The sequence below is a fragment of the Felis catus genome, chromosome B4 (assembly GCF_018350175.1).
Source record: "Felis catus isolate Fca126 chromosome B4, F.catus_Fca126_mat1.0, whole genome shotgun sequence".
In the NCBI taxonomy this organism is placed as follows: Eukaryota; Metazoa; Chordata; class Mammalia; order Carnivora; family Felidae; genus Felis; species Felis catus.
Window position 1 is genome coordinate 130,659,402 of NC_058374.1, and position 20,507 is coordinate 130,679,908.

The 20,507-nt window shown below is 52.8% G+C and overlaps 1 protein-coding gene and 2 long non-coding RNA genes across 4 annotated transcripts in view; 2 read left to right on the top strand and 1 right to left on the bottom strand.

Moving 5' to 3' along the window:
• CACNG2 (calcium voltage-gated channel auxiliary subunit gamma 2) overlaps window positions 1-18,647 on the bottom strand; it is a 107,855-nt gene extending 89,208 nt beyond the window's left edge. Inside the window, exon 1 of the mRNA XM_011284199.4 lies at window positions 17,539-18,647. Within this exon, the coding sequence (XP_011282501.2) occupies window positions 17,539-17,749 (211 nt within the window). The 5' untranslated portion in view covers window positions 17,750-18,647. The remainder of the gene's footprint in view (window positions 1-17,538) is intronic.
• On the top strand, window positions 207-14,592 carry LOC123386732. Its single transcript, XR_006601096.1, has 3 exons — window positions 207-1,390; window positions 6,847-6,969; window positions 13,144-14,592. It is a non-coding gene; the product is annotated as an uncharacterized LOC123386732 (long non-coding RNA).
• LOC109501789 overlaps window positions 18,647-20,507 on the top strand; it is a 28,744-nt gene continuing 26,883 nt past the window's right edge. The window contains exon 1 of one of the 2 annotated variants that reach the window (XR_002160070.3): window positions 18,647-19,160. This is a non-coding gene — a long non-coding RNA (uncharacterized LOC109501789). The remainder of the gene's footprint in view (window positions 19,161-20,507) is intronic. The other variant, XR_002160069.3, reaches the window with a different exon arrangement.

The window sequence follows — 20,507 nt, forward strand, 5'->3', positions numbered from 1 at the left end:
ATCAAAGGTAGGGAAGGAAATACCTGTGTCCCTCTGCTCTGATCCAACACCTGGTGTCCTAACCCACATTATTCCCAACCTGTCCTATGTCCCTCTAAATCCTTTCTCCTGTGATGGTCATGCAAGATGGTCATTACCATTATTACAAGGCTGGCCTCAGCGCCCCCCCCCCCCACCAAGGACAATCATTACTGAGAAATCTCATAGCACCTCTTCACACTAGGGGCAAATCCCTCAATGTTGGAGAGACTCTAGAAAGAAATCCCTTCACTTCTGGGAGATGCAGAGGAAAGGGCTAATTCCTCTCACCCAGGTGGTCCTGGGAGGGACATCTCCTCAAGACCCTGCAGGAAAACAGAGGGAAGGTTCTCCAGCTCAAGCCAGTGTGTCAACAAGGGAGTTAGGCTCACGACCTCTCTCTGGGCGATAGTTGATAGTCCGCATCATTGTCCTTCTATAGATGTGAGAATGGGTCGCATTTTAACTAAGAGCTGAGTGTTCCTGACGCCATAGAAAGGCTCTTGGAGTCCAAGCAATTTCTGTGGATTGACCCTCTGACCTTCTCTTCACTTTCCGCCCCTTTATCACTAAAGAAAAAAAAAAAGCTGTGAGTAATGGGGGTAAAGGGACACCCGTCTCTCCATCTTTTTCAAACCTGGGGGAAGGTTTATAGGTCAGAATGGTGCGTTTGCAAAGTGAATGATGGGCTATTGTGGTATCTGAGATGAATTTAGTTGGTAGAGGGATGAACATTTAAGCAGACTTAAGTGGAGTATTTTTAATATGTGTTAAAATTTTAACTAGTGCATTAAGCCAGTGATTCCTTGGCTATTATTGCTTAGGATGAGGCTAAAACAGGGCCAATTAAAGATAAGTGTTAAGTTAATAACAATACAGGTGGCACCTGGACACAGCAGACATAATGAAGGCGGAACCCAAATGGCTGAAGGGTGGGAAATCTTGATTTACAACATCACCGATCTTTTGAGCGCCTTCTCTGTGTACAAGCCCTTTATAGAGATTATTTTACAATTTATAACCCACTGCATGACAGGCATCATCATTCCGGTGCCCTGTGGCAGATAAGAAACAGCAGAGATGACCCCCCCCTCCCTGAGGTTACAGAAGTGGTGGGGACTCAAACCCACGCCCGTCTGATGTCCCAGCGGGGCTCTTTCTGTTGGATGGTGCTTAGTCAATCAGGGAAAACTAGGGTAGGATGTGGTTGGGTTCTAGGGAAGATCTACGGTCCCAGGCTGCTCGGGTGTGTGGTCCTGTCTCCCGGTCTGTAATTTTAGCCCGAGTCCCGGCCACAGGCTTTGCGGCTTCATCGCTCAGTCCACAAATACACCTCTCCTGCCTGGTTGTTCGCTGCGATCTCTGGGTCTCAGTGAGTTCTCCTCCCGCAGTGTTTTGGGGCTGGAAGGGGGTGTCTGTCCCTGCCTGGGGTGAGGCGGGTCGCTTCTCTTCCCTCCGACCAACTGTCACGGACCCTCCGACCAACTGTCATGGACCCTCCGGCTCCAAGGTTGCGGCTGCTCCAAGAGGGGATGGCCCCCTCCCATGCTCAGCTGTCTTCCCTCCCTCCCAGCGGCCTCTGCCCACCCTTTCCACGTCCCCCTCCCCCAACACCAACCTGGTTTTGCTGAGCTTCTGGTCCCGCCTCCTGCTCTCCCCAGCTCTCCCTTTTTAAGCCACTGTCTTAGCCTTGGCATGGGGTGTGTGTGTGGGGGGGGCGGCTTCCTATCCCTGCGTTAGTGTTCCCTGTTCCCTCCCATCAGCCACCCCACCCATTCTGCCTCAGGCCATGTCCTTGTAACCCTGGTGCCATGTACCGAGGCCCACGGGGAAGCCTGAAAGGCACAGTGTTCTCAAGCTAGAGGGGAGGCCCTTTGAAACAGACCTTCCCGGCCAGGTTCTTGCGTTCTCCTGTGAACTCAGTCCTGGGGGAGGGATTCTGCTATTCCAGGGCTGAGGCCGGGAGAGCGGCCTGTTCTCTGAGCTGCTGCTTCCATGGCAAGCCACGACTCAAACCAATGTATCCCTCCCTTCCTCCTTCTGTCTTTCCATCCTTCTTTCCTTTCCTCCTTTCCCCCCCTTCTTTTCTTAAATTTTTTTTTTTTTTTTTTTTTTTTTTTTTTTTTTTTTTTTTTTTTTTTTTTGCTGAGAGTAGACTATGTGTCAGACCCCGGCTTAGCTATTTCATCAGACCGAATGGCCGATTTCCCACTTATTGACCAAATGCCCATCGTGTGCCAAGCACCCTGCCAGGCAATGAGACACACAGGCAAATCTGACAGCCCCCTGTCTCAAGAGCCCTCCTGCCTGGCCGAGGAGACAGAGACTTGAAAACAGAGAAGTCTGGGAAAGTAGAAAATCTTTGTGCACGTCGGAACTGGCAAGGACAGGCAACGCCACACCTCTGGCTTTTGTAGCCCGTGGGGAAAAGGCTTCGCGTTTCGATCAGCCTCCATCCCCCGCTTCGCTGTGTCAGCGTGAACACCACCACTGTGAATGCCAGACATAACACCCCATCTCCAAGTAGATGTCCCCGTCCCTCTGTTTCTCACTGCCATCTGAAGGCTCTCTTTGGCCAGATGCTACCGCCCTCCCATGTGACTTTGTGGGACAGGTGGAGAAGCCCGGAGCTCACCCAAGGGTGTGCAGGGGTGTAAGCGGGAGGAGGGGGCTAAAGACATCCATGAGTGCTGGTGGTCCTGCCCAGAGAGAGGTGGAGCACGTGGTCCCCAGGGAATTTTCCCTCTGGTTCCACATTGCATTACTGAGCTCCTGCTGTGTGCTAAGCGCCCTACTGGGTGCGTGAGGTTCTGCACTGATGCTGGGATGGGACCGGGGTCACATGGATGCTGGTCCCAGCACCATTGCTGGCTGGTTCCACGCTGCTGGCGGAATCCCCTCCCTCTCTGGGCCTCAAGTTCTTGGGGCCCAAAGTGAGGGTCTGGACCAGATGAGCTCCCTGGATGCACTGCTAGATACCCTCCTTCAATCTGGAATAAAGATTATGTTTTCCAGACTTCCTTACAGCCAGTGTATGGTCAGGTGACAAACTTGTGGCCAATGAGACCAAAACAAAAATGTTGTGTGATATCTTTTGGGACACTTCCTTAAGAACCATGGGACAGGTGCCCTTTTGCCTTTGTCTCTTCGTGCCATTCTCTGCCTTGAAGCCTGGAATCTGAAGACAGTGGCTGGAGCTCTGGCAGCCATTATAGACTGTGGGGTTGAAGGCCACACCACAGGGATGGTGAGCAGGTAGGCACCTGCGTCGCTAACCTGCTTGTGGTGCCTCCAGACCAAACTTGTCTCCAGATTGGCTTACTTAAGAGAGGAAAAACTTTTGTCTCATTTAAGCCTCTGTTAATTTTCTGTTTCTGTTACTTGTCAAATCTGATCCCTCCTGGTACAAGCCCTAAAATCCCTTCCAGGAGTACCATTCTGAGGCTGTGACGTTAGGGCATCTTTAAACACTTGCTTCCCGTGCTAGGCAGAATAACGGCCGGCTGCAGATGCCCCCCATCCCAATTCCTGTAACCTGTGAATATGCTATGTTGCATGCCAAAGGGGAATTAAGGTTGTAGATGGAATTAAGTTTGCTAATCAGTTGATCTTAAGAGAGGGAGATTATCCTGGATTATCCAGGCAGGCCGACTGTAATCACGAGGGTCCTTACATGTGGAAGAGAGAGGCAGGAGAGCCAGAATCAGACAGATGCAGCACAAGAAGGACTTTGTCTGGCACCTGCTGGGCTTTGAAAGTGGAGGAAATCTTTCTGCCCCAATGGAACGCGGCCAGTCTCTAGAAGCCGGAAAAGGCCAGGAGACGGAGTCACCCCCCGAGCCTCCAGAAGGAACACGGCCCCGTTGACAACCTTGATTTTAACCCAGTGAGACCAATTTCAGACTCCCGACCTCCAGAGCTGTAAGGTGATAAGTTGGTGTTATCTTAAGCCATTGAGTTTGTAGTGATTGGTCACAGCAGGCCGTAGGAAACGAATACACTCTCTCTGTTTCCTCCTGGGAAGATAAGATCATAACCCCCACACTAGAAAGTGCTGTGTGGCCTAAGGAAGATGGGTCCATAGGACGCGACCCAACACATAGGAGACCCTCAAACACCGCCCACTCTCAGGGAACACCAACCATTCCTGTCACACCTGTGGACACCACCTTCGACCATCAATAACAACATTAGCGGCAAAGGACCCTGGTCTCCCAGAGTTTCTATTCTTGTTGGGAGAGAAATAATATGCCCTCCAAACAAATTCAGAGAGCAGGAGGCTCCATGGAGAAAACAAAACAGGCAGGGGGAGGTTGGGAGGAGGATGGGTGATGCCAGCGGGGGGGGGGGTCAGGGCAGACCCCCTTCCCCCGGAGCTGACTTATTTCTGAGCCCCGCGCATGAGCACAGAGCCTGGCATGCCAAACATCCAACACGGGTCACGTTGGATCATGTGACCATCCTCCCAGATCAAACTGCACGTCTAGAAGTTCATATCCTTTCTGAGCAATTGCCGGGCACCTCCTGTCCACCCTCCCCACCCCGCAAAAAAAAAAAACAAAAAAAAAAAAAAAAAAAACCTCTAGAAATTTCCCTCTTCTCTCCGAAGCTCGCTGGGCAAAAAAGGAAGAGAACCCCCCGTGCTCCAGCAACGCCCCCTCCCTTCCCTCCTCGGCCAGGCCGACAACATGGGTTGTGTCCCTGGTGCCTGCCATTTAGTTATTGAATAAAGCAGACCACATGGCCTGCACGACAGGGTGCGCTTCCAGAACCGGGGTCAAGGTCAGAAAATGTCAGCCTCTGAAAGAGACGCTGTGGGGGTGGCGGCATATGGGTGAGAGGCTCTCTTTAAAGGCGGCAGCGTTTAGCACACGGATGGGATGCCGTGTGGAGGGAGCGGGCCGGGCTGGCCCTCCACCCGGATCTCATCAGCAAGCACTGCCCCGGGGATGGGAGATATTCACGCATCTGTTCACGGAGGCGCCGCCTGCTTCGCCCTGTGAGTGGCTCTGCCCTGCCTGGGCTGCTCTGGTTTTGCTTAACATTCTCAGCATTTTTGGCCACCAGGAGACAGAGACGCTGCCTGCGATTTGCCGTTGGCCTTAGAGGAGCGGCTGCGAATTCAGATGCGCTGCGGAGGGAGGCCGGAGGGAGGCCACAGGGGCGAAGCGGCCACGGAAGACACGTGGGAGCGGCAGGGACCCCGGGGGACTGCAGAGCACCTGCCACGCCTGAAGGGGCCACCTACTGTCCGCCCGGCCCCTGCCATCGGTGGCCAAACAGGAATGGGGTCCCGGGGTCACAAAAAACCCGATTTGTTTTGTTTTGTTTTTTCTCCCAAGTGAAGCCATGACTAGGAATTTTTATAGGAAAGTTCTTCGTTTGCGGAAGATTCGAGGGCTAAACACAACTCGCTGGCACGCCACCGACTGCAACTGCTAGGGTGACCACCATCGCCACACTACGGATAAGGACAGTGGCACTTACTATGTATCAGCATCTCGCCGAGCACTTTACACGAGCATTTTGCTAAAACCTCATGACCAACTCAAGAGTGACATACAACGTTTCCCACTGACACATGAGAAAATCGAGTCAGAGAGGTGACACTCCTCATCCAAGGTCACCTCACTGATAAGTGATAGGTTTGGGGCTTGAACCCAGGCCGACAAATGCCAGAGCTGACTGGAGCTCCAGGCCTGGCTGGAATATCCTGGGATTATGACGGTGCTGGGAGAAAAATCTGAGATTAAATATGTATCCTAATCTCAGACGCGAAGCTACGTTCTATGTCCTTTTTCTATAGTCATTCATCCATCCATCCATCCATCCATCCATTCATTCAACAAACACTGACTGAGCTCCTACTATATTCCCGGCACTGGGCGAGGCCAGGGGGACACAGGTGGGAATCACTCTATCCAAGACGAAAGGTCTCGTCTTCTCCCTGCAGATGTCTCCTGTTTGCTCCCACCGACTCAGACAAGGTCACTCATGGTCACACCTTACTTGACACAACGACAGTCCCCAGGTCCTGTGGATCCTCTAGGGTCAGTCCCCTGCCCTGAGCCAGCTGCTTCATCACTTCCCAGACCATGCAGTCCCCTCCTTCCTGGAGTCTCCGCTCTGTCCTCCCCGCCCCGTCCCCATCTTTACTTCCCGAACGATCCTTCCAAAGTGCGAGTTTGACCATGTCCCTTCCCTTCCCGACATTCTCCTCTCTGGGCTCTTTGCACAGCACAGCCGTCCCTCCACGATGTGGGCTCTGTCCAATCTTGTCCCTCGGGTACTAATACCTTCCCTCACCTCCCCGCCCACACCTGGCGCCCAGCAATACCAGAAACCTCTTGTGCTCCCCTGAACACTCCGTGCTGTCTCACGCCTCTTCCTGGAGCAGGGTCCCCACCCGGAGCGTGGCTGCTTGTGTCCCTCTATCCCCCACTAGAGCAGAAGCTCCTGGAGGGCAGGGGCCCCGTGTTTTCACCTTTTTAAAATCTAGAGCCTGGGATGGAACTTGGCACATAGTAACTGAGTGAATTTTGTCGATGAAAAGGATTAGGGAACTCATGGCCTAGAAGCGGTGACAGAACTGGGAACAAGCAACGGGAAGAGGGAAAGTGTGTTAGAGACACATGTGGATGCTGTGGAAGGAAAGAGGGAGGGGTTGTAACCTAGTGGGAGGCAGCTGAGGTGTCGCGGAAGTGACAAGTTAGCTGAATCCTGGAGACAGGTGGAATGTGGTTGGGAACATGCCCTTTTGGCAGAGGGTGGGGGAGAGGGAGTAAATAAATATATATATATATATTTTTCACCCCTTTCCCCCTCCAGAAACTGTAGCTAGCACGATGTCCATGCGTTTTGAGGCATTCTTCTGTCTTCAAAGCAACGAAAGAAACTGGCAGTCCCTCCACGTCCCCCCACTCTGCCCTGTGTAAGGAGCATATTCCTAAGGTAAGCCTCAAAGTTCTGAAGACTGCATCATGCATGGAGTTCAAGTTCTCCAAGAGATTTATTTATAAACTTGGGGGCTAGGGGATGATGGGAAATACAACAATTAGCGCACTAGGAAGGCTGTGCACTGGTTTGGGGGACGGACAGACTTGGGCTGGAATCCCAGCTCTGCGACTTGCTGTGTGCCCTCGGGCGAGTTACTTAACTTCTCTGAGCCTCTCAAGACGGAGATAATGGGCATCACCGCATGTACCTTCAGAATTGTGAAAGTTACGCAAGAGCTAGCCTCTGAAAAGCATCTAAAGAGTGCTTAGCGCGAAGGAAGCACGCCACGAATGATCAGCTATTATTATTTATGTTATCATTACTGTTGACGTGATGCCAGGGTTACCTGCTTTGCCAAACACGTTGGAGGAAAACCCGGGGAGAAGAGTTTCCAACCTTAGGGAGACTTCAAGAAGGATGAGGGATAAGACTCGTACAGAGGGCTGGGGGCAGAGAAGTGACAGAAAAGACTGATCCTTTAGGCAGAGAAAGCGAGAGAGGAAAGCAACGGGGCAAGACCGGAAGAAAGGCTAGCAGCCAGTCATCAGTGGATTGTGCCCCACAGCCAGGGCAGAGAGAGGCTGGCACCGAAACTGCACGGTGGATGCTGTAGAGCAAAGCAAGGTGCTGATTCCCCATACAACGAGGCCACAGCAACCGTGCACCTGGGATCTCAGAGCTAATCCTTGGCACTCTTGTTAGCAGCTGGAAGACTACCCAAGGTCAAGGAAGTTCAGGGAAGAGTGAATAAATACAGCGTCAGGAAGGGTGACTCCTCAGAGGCAGACTCAGGGCTGCTAAGTCAGTACCTCTGGGCCAGGTGATAAGGACCAGGATTTAGATTAAGAGAAAAGGCTGGCGGTGGCCTTATCGGCTTCCTGAAGCTCATTTATGGCAAAGCTGTTGCCCTGGGAGGGGGTGGGGGTGGGGGTGGGAGGTGCAGGGTGCCCGGGAGACACCTGCCTCTTCTCGGGTCTTTCACCAAGTGGTTCCAGCCGAGCTTAGGGGAAAAGCGCGGTCTAGAGGATGCTCCGGGTTTTTGTTTGGAAGCCAGGTCCCTGCCTCAGTGGGAGCTCCTGGAGGGCAGGTTCACCCAACGCTGTTCACCCAATGCTGGCTCCTCAGCATTGTCTCTGTGCCAAGGCAGACCCGGCCCCGCCGGCACGGAGCATACAGCCCCTAAAGGGGCACACGGACCACAGGCAAGTGAACACTAAAAAGGAAAAAGTCAACGTGAAAGGCGGAAAAGGGAAAGGAAAGAGGCTCACGGGACTGGGGGCTCCAGGGGAAAGGGTGACATCTGAGCAGAGACCTTCTGCATCTTTGTCACCGGAGGGGCTACACCCGGAAGTCAAAAGAGAAGGGGGGCGGATCCCGATGCACCTGTTTTGCGCATTCCCTAGGATCTTCTCTCTTCTCTCTGTTTACTGCAACCAGCTCCGCGCAACTTACGTGCTCACTCCCTTTCCCGGGAGAGAGCTCACCACCTCTGGCCCCTGATGCCTGCCACCCCCCCGCCACCCCTACTGTGAGAGACTCAGCCTCCGGGGAGCTCACTGGGGGGCCAAGCCGGTTGCTGCCCTTGCTTCCGCCTTGCTGGGCCTCCCTTTCTCCCGGGTGGAAACACACACTGCCCCGTGAGCCATTTCTGTCCCTCTGGAAGGCGGTCCCGCCGCCTCCCAGACTCACCCCTCCTTGCCATCTACCTTCTAGCCGCGTGGGACCCTCTGCACGGTGGCTCGGGCATCTGTTTCTGCACACGGCCCTTCCCTCGGTCTGAGGTGCTCACCCTCTCCCCAGCTTGCTCACCCCTACGCATCCTTCAGAACCCGGTCTCCCCCGGCATCCACCCCTCCCCGGTCTCTGCGCTCCCAGAATCCCCTGTGCTTATGCTTCCTGCTGTCCCGTCATCTTCGTGTGTTCACCGTTGTGTCTCCCCTGCCAGATGAGAAGTCCCTGTGCCCTGAGGGCAGAGACTGAGCCTTTGACTCTGTCCTCAAAGCTCGTACCCGCTAGTGCTCCGGGAACAGCTACTGAACAGAGATCAACTATCGCCCTCTCCCTTGTCGAGAAAGGTGTCGGTAGGACCACACTGTTCCACCCTCTGCTGCTCCCGGAGTCACGGGACAGGCACCAGCTGCCTGCGGGCAGAATCCCTTGGGCTCTCTCGGCACCCTGCCCGCAGGCCAGAAAGCTCACCACCTTCCTTTGGTTCGAAGGCACGTAATTCAGGTTGCAAGGTTTCTGAAATTAGAGCGCGTTTGACAATTGATGTGTCCATCAAATTTGTCCTCCCCCGCCCCCCGCCCCCAAAAGCTATTTTTTAAAAAAAATTTTTTTTTCAACGTTTATTTATTTTTGGGACAGAGAGAGACAGAGCATGAACGGGGGAGGGGCAGAGAGAGAGGGAGACACAGAATCGGAAACAGGCTCCAGGCTCCGAGCCATCAGCCCAGAGCCCGACGCGGGGCTCGAACTCCCGGACCGCAAGATCGTGACCTGGCTGAAGTCGGACGCTCAACCGACTGCGCCACCCAGGCGCCCCTGCCAAAAGCTATTTTTAAGAGGATGGTCCACTTCGTAAACTAACGGTTCCCCGGGAAGCGAGGGAAGACGGGACCGGGAGAATACGGCACCTTTCATAGCCGGGAGAGAGGACCGGGATGCCGTGAGGTCATGCGACTCAGCCACAATCGCACAATGGTCGACCTGCATTTCTGGGGGGTCGGGGAGCACACTTAACGCCCCTCTTCTCTCTCGTTCCTCTTTTCCAAAAGTCTGCTGGATAGGACTGAGCCGCATTCAAACTCCAGCTCAAATTCTCCACGGTCCTAACTGATTGTAAGGGGCGCCAGGAATCCCTCTGAACTTGCGGGAGGGCGACGAAGGCAGCAACAGGGCCATGTCACATAGCCTGTTCCTCAGGATCCCCCACGGGGCCTCACCGGGATGGCCCTCAGGCAGGTGGGGGCTTGCTCACCACTGCTTTCTTTTCTTTTTTTAATTAAAAAAAATTTTTTTTTATTTATTTTTGAGAGAGAAGGAGAGAGAGGGAGAGAGAGAGAGATTGAGAGCCAGCAGGGGAGGGGCAGAGAGAGAGGGAGACACAGAATCCGAAGCAGGCTCCAGGCTCCGAGCTGTCAGCCTGGAGCCTGACTCGGGGCTGGAACTCACAGACCACGAGATCATGACCTGAGCCGAAGCCGGCCGCCCAACCGACTGAGCCACCCAGGCACCAGGCACCCCGCCACTGCCTTCTTATGTTGGCACAGGGCTGGCACCTGCCGTCAACACCTCCACTGAGTGTATTTTGAGTTTAGTTGATTGGAGTGGAGTATTATCTATTCCCGGCCTTCTCTGCGCTGTCACGGGAAGTTTGGAGGCCTTGACGGCATTGGGATGGAGACGGGGGGGGGGGGGGGGGGGAGCACACCGAGAAGAGAGGAGAACGGCGCCCGAAACCTCACAACAACCTTAGGGGCAGGCACTGTCACCTCCACCACGTGGATGGCACAAGGGAGGCACAGAGACAAAATTCACTAGCTCAGCGTCACACAGCTTATAAGCAAGAAGCCAGAAGTCAGAGAGAAAAACTCCGCAAGACTAACAAGGCCTCGCACCTTTGAGTCTTAACTACCTCTGAAGACCTCTCCCCACACCGTCCAGCACTGCCCCCCCCAACTCTCCACCTGCCCCCCCTCCCCCAGCCACCGGCCTCACCCAGGCCCCTGTCTCGTTCTTCCTCACTGATCTCTGCACTTGCTGCCCTCTGAACTGGAATGATCTTTTTTCCTCTCTTCACCCCATGAACCCCTACTCCTCCTTCAGATAATCGTTCTCACCTCACCTCCTCAGGGAAGCCTTCTCGGATTAGATACCGCCTCAATATTGCGAACTCACAGCCCCATGTGACCTCCCTGGAGAGCACTATCTTAGTTGTAATGTACATATATATATTTTTTAATTTTTTTTAACGTTTATTTATTTTTGAGACAGAGAGAGACAGAGCATGAATGGGGGAGGGTCACAGAGAGAGGGAGACACAGAATCTGAAACAGGCTCCAGGCTCTGAGCTGTCAGCACAGAGCCCGACGTGGGGCTCGAACTCACGGACCACGAGATTGTGACCTGAGCCGAAGTCGGGCGCCCAACTGACTGAGCCACCCAGGCGCCCCTGTACATATATTCTTTGAATTAGGGTCTCTGAGGACCAGGGGCCGTGACCCTGAAGGCACCACCTCAACTCCTGGCCCAACCCCTGGCCCTTTGCCGAACTTCACCAAAGGTTTAACAAATAAATGAGTGAAGGAGTTGCCTGACCCGTGACTGTCAACCAACCCAGAAGCTTTAAATGCGTATTTCACTTGAATACGGGTATTTTGGCCAAAATACTCATACCTGAGGCGAAAGGGAACCATTGGATTTTGCACAGTCTAAAACATCTCTTGTGTTATTAGTTTGGATTTGTGCCTTCTCCTCCCCACTGACCTGAAAGCGAACGCTCGTGGGAAGCCCTCCCCAAGGATCTCGGTGACAGCCGCTGTGGGTGATGTGGAGGCAGGAAAACACGGCCACCGTCTATTTAGAGGACACTCACCACCCGGCACTTCCTTCCCAGGCATTCGGTTGTTCTCCCAACTCTTTTTTATTACCTTTCCTTATTCTCGTCCCTTGCGTGTGGAACACCACCCTCCCTTGTCTCTCTCCCCCTCGCTCCCCGTCGCCCTCCTCTGTGTTGAGTTCTCCATTTTCTGGAACATCAGAAAGAGGATGCTTTTGCCACCACCGCTCACCGTAGATCAGTTCGAGAACGATCCTTTGCCGGTATGAAGGGACCACGGGCTCCGAATCCCCGCCCCGCTAAGCAGGCAGTCGCGGTTTGCTCATTCACCAGCGAAGGTGGGCTGACGTCGGGCACGTCGTAACCGCGGTGGCTGCGGCAATGAGCAAACCAGACAGAAATCCCTGCCCTCGTGGAGCTGACTGGCCGGCGGTGGCGGGGGGAGACAGACGGCAACTATCCCGAGTAAACTATGGAGGGTGCTAGAAGGTGGTAAGGACTCCGTAAAGGAAAAGGAGGCGGAGTAAGGAGGATTGTAGGAGGGGTTCAGGTTGGGCTTGTCGATCTTGACCGCCAATAAGATGGGCAGGGAGGCCGCCCTGTGAGAAAGCTGTTTTGCTTTCCTTTTACAGAAAAGGAAACTGAGGCTCGGAGAGGTTAAACGCCGTGCCCCGAATCTCGCCGGCTGCCGGGCTTGGAACGAACCCAGGCCCGAGTGGCTGCGAAAGTCTTTCAGCTACACGACATGCCACAAAGCTCCATCTGAAAATGTACAGGGGACATACGTTTGCTATTTTCTGAAAGATGCTTGCAACTATAAAGCTGAGGACACTTCCAGACTTCCAGACCGGAAGGGCAAACCCACAGAGGCGCGTGGCGGGTCTGGCCTGAAGCTCAGGGTCGCGTTCCCTCAGCCTCACGGGAGTGAGGGAATCACGGCAGAACCGTCACGCTGCGAGGTGTGGGTCCGGTGGGCCAGAACAGGCTTAGGCTGGGCCCTGGATGGGGGACACTTCAAGGGACACAGACAGAATAAAACCCACGGCTAGCAGTGAATATGAGCATAGGGCCACAGTAGGCCAGGGTATGTGCATAGAGCCCTCTGGAGGCTTGCGGGGTGGAAACGGGGCCCCGATTCAAGTTCTGGCTCTGTCCACGTGGCCTTGGTGGGTGGTGTCACCCCTGTGTGCCTGGTTCTGCTCAGCTGTAGAGGGACACGGGGGCGGGAAGGGCAGCATGGGTGGGCAAGGGCTCCAGAGTTTGTGCCTCAGTAAAGCACTCAGGTTTACCTTCCCGGGTGAGGATGCTTAGGTCTTGGCCCTGTGGAAAACTGGTCAGCACCTAAGACCTCGGGGACTGTTCTCAGGATCCTGGGGACTGGGTGGGGAGGTTTGCTAAGGCATAGAAGATTCTGGGGTAACTAAATGGGGACGGTCCCTAATGCCTGCTCTCTACCCACAGTGTCTCTTCTGGTGCCTCTTACAACCCACCTGGGCTTGGATGTACTTTAAAAGCAGGAAAGGGAAGAAAACCAATGGGTTATTTATTTATTTTTCCCTTGCTTGCAGAGACTGAGTTTACTGACAATTTTCCGTTGGCCAGTTAGGAGCGGCACGACCTTAAACACGGACTCCTGAATCCTCTTAGTTTGTGATGATGAGTTCCATGACTCATTATTATTCTTGTAAAAAAGAAGCACCAGGAAGAACAAACAGACCATCCTGACTTCCTCGCCTCCTTCTTTCTCGATTACTCGACTGTCACACGTCCTTATGCTGTTTGAGTGAAGTTAAATCATCTTAAGGATTTCGGAATCAATCCACCCATCACTATGTTTATGCGCCCCCCCCCCCCCATTGTGCGCAAAGCGCCTAAGGAGAGTCGAACGGGGAATCTGACTTGGGAATTCTGGAGTGATGGGTCCAGGGTGTGAAGCGACTTCCACAATCAGCTCGCCCGAGACGCGAAAAAGTAAGACGATCTGGGAAAGGCTGTTGGCCTTCCTAAAATAAAAGATACATACTTTCCTTCTGGAGAAGCAAGGCAGCCATGGCTGAACCCAGCCTGGAGCCCTCACCACCTCTCAGGCCGGGCAAAGGCTACGCGACCGGGAGGTGGGCAAAGCCAGTTCGGGCAAAGCGAGACACTTTTTGCTCAAAGGGAGCAGGGACGTAGAACGAGTGGCAGAGTCACCGTGAGCAGGCAGCACGTGGAAGCAAAGACAGGAGGAGCCGTGGATGGAAGAGGAGCTCAGAGATTCAGCAGAGAGAATGTTAACAGCCCAGACAGAAAGAGTTCTGTGCTGCCTCACAGCAAGGAAAGGGACGCGCGCGAGAGAAGGGAGGGCGGTCTCTGCTCTAGACCACGTTGCACGGCTGTTGGTTCCTCCTCTGCAGGGCCGGAAATCCTCTGGGGGAGACGCGGGGGCCCCCCAGCACAGAGGGGAGGAAGGCGAGGAAGGAGCAGGGGAGGATACACACAGAGTGAATTTCTTGCTGCCCCTGGAGACCATGATTCCTTTCGGTGACAGCAGAGGTTAATATCCTGAGCAGCAAGCCACCGCTCGGCCCAGAGACACCTCGCTCGGAGCAGCTGTTTTAGTGTCCTGTCATGGATTTTATTGAACTATATTCCCTGAAAGGGCCAATCCCTCTCTCCATTTGGAGGCTCTTAGCACAGCTTTCCTGAAAAGTTCAAGGACTTCTCCTATCACGCTCCACCTGTCTGTATCCACGCACAGACTGTCCCACCCCCTCGATCCCAGTAAAGACCCCAGTCTCCTAGGAATTTCAAGTTCGCACAGACGCTCCTATTTACCCTGCACAAGGGGGAAAAAAAAATTAAAAGGTTGTAACTTCTTGATTTCCCTTGTCTCCCGCTGTGTGTCTACCCCTAACAGGTGGCCCTGTCCCTCCTCATTCTTCAGCAGACTGATTCACTTCAAAAGCAGCAATGGAGGCAGGCAAATATTTGCTGATTCTTATTTTCATCAAGAAGGGAACGGGGGTGGGGGAATGGCGGGGGGGGGGGGGAAGCACGTCAGGAGACAAAAAGCCCGAGTGAAAACCCGAAAAGCCGCAGAGATCAGAAGCAGACGGGGTTGTCTTTCCCTCTGGAGTCATCAGGAGCATCTTGGGGAGATTTGAAGTCTGTTCACAAACTTTTGGGGTATGGGCAGGAAACACAGTAAAGAGGCGACGGGGGAATCTTTCCTGAAGGTCCAAGTTTCCACATACACAAAAACATAGATTGGGGGAAATGTAAAGTGCCGACAACTGGATCTCCATAAAGGCTGACCCTATTTTGAATGCTCCAAAAAGCAAGCACAGAAACACCTCACAAGAGCCATCTATGCTAACCTGCAGAGATAAGTGCTTTTCCAGTCTGTGGAAATCAGTGCATTCTTCCAAAATAAGTTGGTGGCTTCAAATCTTCCAGCCACTTCCTAAGTGGCCAAGGCCCGACTTCCTGGGGGCAGTCCCAGGTCCGCGAAGCCCCATATGGACGGACGCGTTGGAAAATGCAGGCGAGGTTGCACGGTCCCCTCCCCCCGCCACCCCGAGCACCCACCCTTCCCGCCTGGGCCTTGGCCACAAGTGGAAAAGGAATAGCATCCTGGAGGGAGCCTGGCCCAGCCCCCCCTCACTGCCCGGAGGCCCCAGGCCTGGGAGAAGGGCCAAACCCACAGCTCTGGTGCGCACCACACAACCCTTGGGAGGTGTTGTAATCCTAACCCTTTCTGGGAGATGATTCGGGGGTGGGGGGGGGGGGCCGTGTGGCGAGAAAGCGAGGGGGGTGGGCGGCACATTTGGGGACGCAGACACCAAACAGATGGAATTTAAATGAAAATACTTAAGCCTTTTAATACACAAGTGATCCAAAGCCACCTCTAGTCCACTGGCCTTCTGGGAATTATAAAATGTTTCAAAGATCCCAGTACATGAAGAATTTGCAAGTAAAGCCCTGATAGGAAAGTATGTTTATACCAACTTACCAATTTCTGAGTATATTTCTCCTAAAATAACGTTCCGTCTTTCCTCTAATTTCTTGGCTGCCTGTCTCCATCCGACTAACATCCAAGGAAGGCAAATTGCTCCTATGATCATTTCCCTAAAGCAACTCTCATTCACTTTGCTTTTCTTCTCTTTTGGAATAAAAGTCTGCCATAAATGTTTAATTAAATGGAAGCCTTTCCACTGTTAATGACAAGCTGCTCGAAAGGCTTTTCATTCTTTAAGGACGGGTGTGTTTAAAACGGTCCCTATTAATTTCCTGATATTGATTCTCTGGCTGGGGAAGAGCATAGAGTATTCAGCCTACAGCTCTCCTGCAGACTATGTTCAAGGCAGCGGTTTGGATTGAGAAAGGGCACCAAATGCAGTATGCGTCAAATAGACCATCGCTCAATGAAGTCACTTAGCTATTCAAAACATGTTCAGCCATCACTCAACCGCTTGCACCAAGAATGTTGGGAGGGGGGCACGAAACTGGTGCTCTTTCCCAGACATAATCGTTTCCCAAAGAGCGGCTTTGGCTCAGTTTGGGTTAGACCCTGGGGCCACATCAGTTTCTCCCTCTGCTGTCTGTTTCCCTCTCTTCTCCCCCATCTCCTGGCTTCAAGTCCTTGCATCACCATCCCATGGTGAGCTTAACAAACAATTCTGCAGTCCCCGCTTCCCAGCGCTGCCTCAAACGGCCTCCGGTATTGGTTCATGTCAGAAGCAGAGCACATAAGCCTTTCTCTCCACGCAGAAACACGTATCTCTCTGTGCACATCCTTCTACGGGTAGCTGTAGCTTGTACATACGGATATCTCTATGTATGTATATATACACACATGGCCATTCAAATGCGGTCCCTCGTATTAAAGTCTGTTGCTAAATGCAGGTTGTATGACCTGCAGGAGTTTTTTTCTGTGCTTATGAACGTGGCTCAGAAGCACATGCCTTTAGCGGTACCCCGAGCTCCCAGGCTTCTCACGGTGGGGACCCCTTTGGCCACAGCACATGCACAGGCACACACGTCTCAGTGACCCTGCAAGATCAAGGCAAACAGCTGACACCCCCAGTCCACTGCCCCCCCTCCACTCCCTCCCTCAAGCTCCCCAAGCCCTCGCCTCTCTCTCCCGGCCTCCCTGCACAATGTCTGATGCTCAAGCTGGCTGCAATGCTGACCGTACTCGCTTCTGGATAACAGACATGTCACTGCGTGGAAGTGAACCGGTTCTCAGCCTAACCCGCAAGTGAACTGCTGTTTATCAGAACTTGGGCTTGTTTCCTGTGAGAGACGTATGTATTTTTGGACTTTGTAAACGTTAAAACACACACATACACACACGCAGCCAGTCGCCCCGAAAGATATGTGTGGGTTCGTAGACATTACGAAATGCTCTTGAACTCAGCTTGCGATCCTGGAATAATTAGGATTTACCAAATAAGGATTCTTAGAAACAACAGATTTTTTTTTTTTTAAAAAAAGGAGATTTGCAGATGATGATGTGTCTGGGACTTTTGGGGAGTAAGGGGAGGAGGAGGGGGGAAAGGAAGCACATTTTTGAATTCTTCATTGCGAAAAGAGGAGCAGTGTTGACAGAAACAGCTATTTCCCCCCTTGTAGATGGCAATGCTACACCAAATGGCAAATCCTAATGATTCCAAAGCAGGCAGAGCTCATTTGACTTTAAAAGACAATCTCTTGTTGTTTTCATCACATCACAGATCATTCCAATGAAGAGGTTTAGGGGAAGGGGGGGGTGGTGGTGGAGGCTTGAGAGTTGAGTATGGCTTTTGCTTATTGATTTTCTTTCCTCTGAAACTAACCCAACCAACCTTGATCTGTGGTAGGAAGGAGTGAAGTAAGAAAATGGTGGAATGTGAAGGGGACTTATTTGGAGGAGGGTGGGGAGGGGGAGTGAAAAGGGGAGGGGTGAGGTGGAGAGGGGGAGGAGATGGGAAATCAAATACCTTCTAGACAGCAGGTTCTCCATAATCCAGAATGGGTCATAACTTCCTCGTTCTTTTTGCTGGTTTCATTCTCACTGACACTTTTGGTCTTGCAAACCCCTCTGGAGTAGAGCCAATAGTCGGTTCCCACAGCTATGGTCATCAGACTGAAGGCAGCGAAAGCACCAACGGTGGTTAAAAGCATTTGAACACCTCGATCAAACAGCCCCATAATTCTTCATTATATAAACACCCAACCGACTTCTGGTTCTCGGGAGAGTGTGTGTGAGGGTGCGAGTACTAAAGCAAAAAAAATAAAAATAATTCCACTACTAATATAATGGATCTGTGTGTGAATAGAGAATATGGAGAGATATAAAACCAGGGAGGTAAGAAAAGCTCACGGAAAAGAGTGTAAATTATAAAGATCACACGGGAAGAGAGGCTTGCCTTTTGAGATCAGAAACTGTTCCAGTTGCAGTAAAATTTTTTTTAAAAAAAGGAGGAAAAAAAAAAATAAAAAGACACCCCCCACCCCCCCAAGTGAGATGCCTTAATCTCTTTTCCTAAAATTCTGGTCTCCAGTTTCCATATGTGATAGCTAATTTGGAGATGGCTTCCACAGTGAACCAGGGAACAGCCGCATTCTCAACACAATCTCTCATGGTCGGGACCTAGACAGTTAGAGATTGTAAAAGCCGGGATGCAACCTTCCGTCTTCGTTCTCGGCTCTGCGGCCTGCGCCATGAAAATCCTTTGCTTCGCCAGTTCTCTTCCTTGGGGGGGGGGGGGTGTCTCGGGCGCTTTCGTTTCAGACCAGACTTCCCAGTATTCTGTAAGCCCTTGATCTCAGCTGAACAGGTGCGGGGGTCTCGCCTTCCATGGTTTTGCCCCGGCAGCGGCAGCGGCGGCGGCAGCAGGGCGGGCAGGCACGGCGGCGGCGGCGGCGGCGGCGGCGGCGGCGGCAGGACGAGCAGCGGCGGCGGTTATTGTTGTTGGTGGCGGGGGTAGTGTTGGCGAAGTGGGGGAGGGAGGGGGTTTCTCCCGGAGAATCGAGGCGGGTTTCCCTCCCCCTATCTGCAAAGCTCCTGGAAACAAGGGAGCCGGCGTCTTGCTGCAGGATGGGCCGCCCGCCTGCCCCCCCACTCGCTGCCGGCTCGGCCCCCGGCGGAGGCGCTCCCACCTACTGCATTACCGGGTGGTGCTGAACTGGACAGCTCCCTGCGCCGCCCGCTCCGCGCGCGCCCCGGCTCGCTGGGCGGCCCGCCAGGAGGGGGGCGCGGGCCGGAGTCCTCCCTCCCTCCGGGGGCGGCAGGGCCGGGGCAGAGCCGGGGGCTGCCTTCCCTCTTTTTACCCCTCTCCCCAAATCCTAAAATGAGCGCTCTTCTGGGCTCCCGGAGCTCGGAGGAAGGCGTAGCTAGAGATAGCTTGCTCCCTCTCCCTCTCCCTCTCTCTCTCTCTCTCTCTCTCACTCTCTCTCCCCTGCCCTCCCCCCTTGGTGTTTCTTCCAGCTCAGCCTCCTTCTCATTCCATCTCTACGTGCCCAGAGCTTCAAATACAACCCTCCCATCGCAATCAGATGGGCACAAAACTTCAAGCAGCCGTTTCTCTGCCTGGAAGCGGTGAAAATATAGCCTGGATGGGTAATTACAAACACGGTCTATCTGTGTTTTTCCAATCGTCGTTTTCACTTTGCTGTCTTGGGGGGATTTGTTTTGTGTTCTGTTACTGGCACGTTAGCCGCGTCTCCTTTTAGTCGTTCCTCTCTCCGTCTCTTTGTCTCTCTTTCCGGCTAACGGGGTGTGCAGTGCACCGTGTGTGTTTCTCTGTAGTTTTCCGTGAAATTCCGACTCTGCTCCCACAAGCAGACATTTTGGAAAGATTATTCATGGAAAAGGGTGCGAGAGGGTGGCTGGTAGCTGGGGCTTGGGCAGTGATTTTCATCTCAAGGATAAACCTGTTTGCAGGGGAAGTGGGTGAAATGGAATCCGTCTAAGTTTCCGTGTCATTCATAAACTGGATTGGAAGAGATAAAAAAATCTCCCTGCTGTGAACACTGAAACACATCACAGCCCTCCCCTCTTCCTCAGCAGAATCATTATGCTGGGTTAATTACAGCGTTACCTCTCATTCCTATATGTGCAACTTTTCCTTAACGTGACTCCTGGAGAAAGGAGCCCATCAGATTCCTGCTGATATTGATTACATTTTTCTCTGATCAGTTTCGGAGTTAAGTGAGAGCGCACGAGGCATGATGTAGGTGCCCTGTTTTTCATTTTTGGGGGGAGCGCCCTAGAGAGAGGGGTGAGTCTGGTGGGTCCGTTGGGGGTTAGAGGTGTTTGAATTTCCTAACTCGGTTATTCCGTACTTTCTTCTCTTTCCCTCCGTTTTTGTCTTGAGATAATTTGTCTCACAATTTCTCGGTGATTTGGTGATTACCAAAGAGTATATGATAGATGACTAGATTAAAAACAGACTTTTTTTTTTTTTTTTTTTTTTTTTTTTGGTGTTGTCTAACTTCTTTCCCTTAGCTGAGAGCTGGTCTGCAGGGGTAATCGGTGCGTACTTTTTGATGTAGAAAAACGACCTGTTTCTCCACCCTGCATAAAACTTCCTTCTCTCACTCTCTGGTCCTTTCTCAGAAGGGAAGGACCCTTACGAGGGGCGGTTGCTGTGCTTCTGGCAGCCGGGAGAGGGTCCTGGTGTCCAGAGAACAGAACCACAGTTTCGGCAACCTCTGCTAAGGTACCTCGAGGGTATAGCAAGACATTTGCAGACTGAGGATTTCTCCAGTGTTGTGTCTTGTCCTGTGAGGACGGGGGTGGGAATTGAGGTGGGAGAGGGGCTGAAGTGCTGATGCACTGGGCAGGGAGCTGAGCAAGCTCCGCCAGGGGTTCAGGTGTGGGATTTTCTTGGCTCCGGCCCATAAGGCAAAAGTGAAGGGCAGACGAGAAGGCCTCTTAGATGAGCTGGGTCTTTTGGGGGGAGTG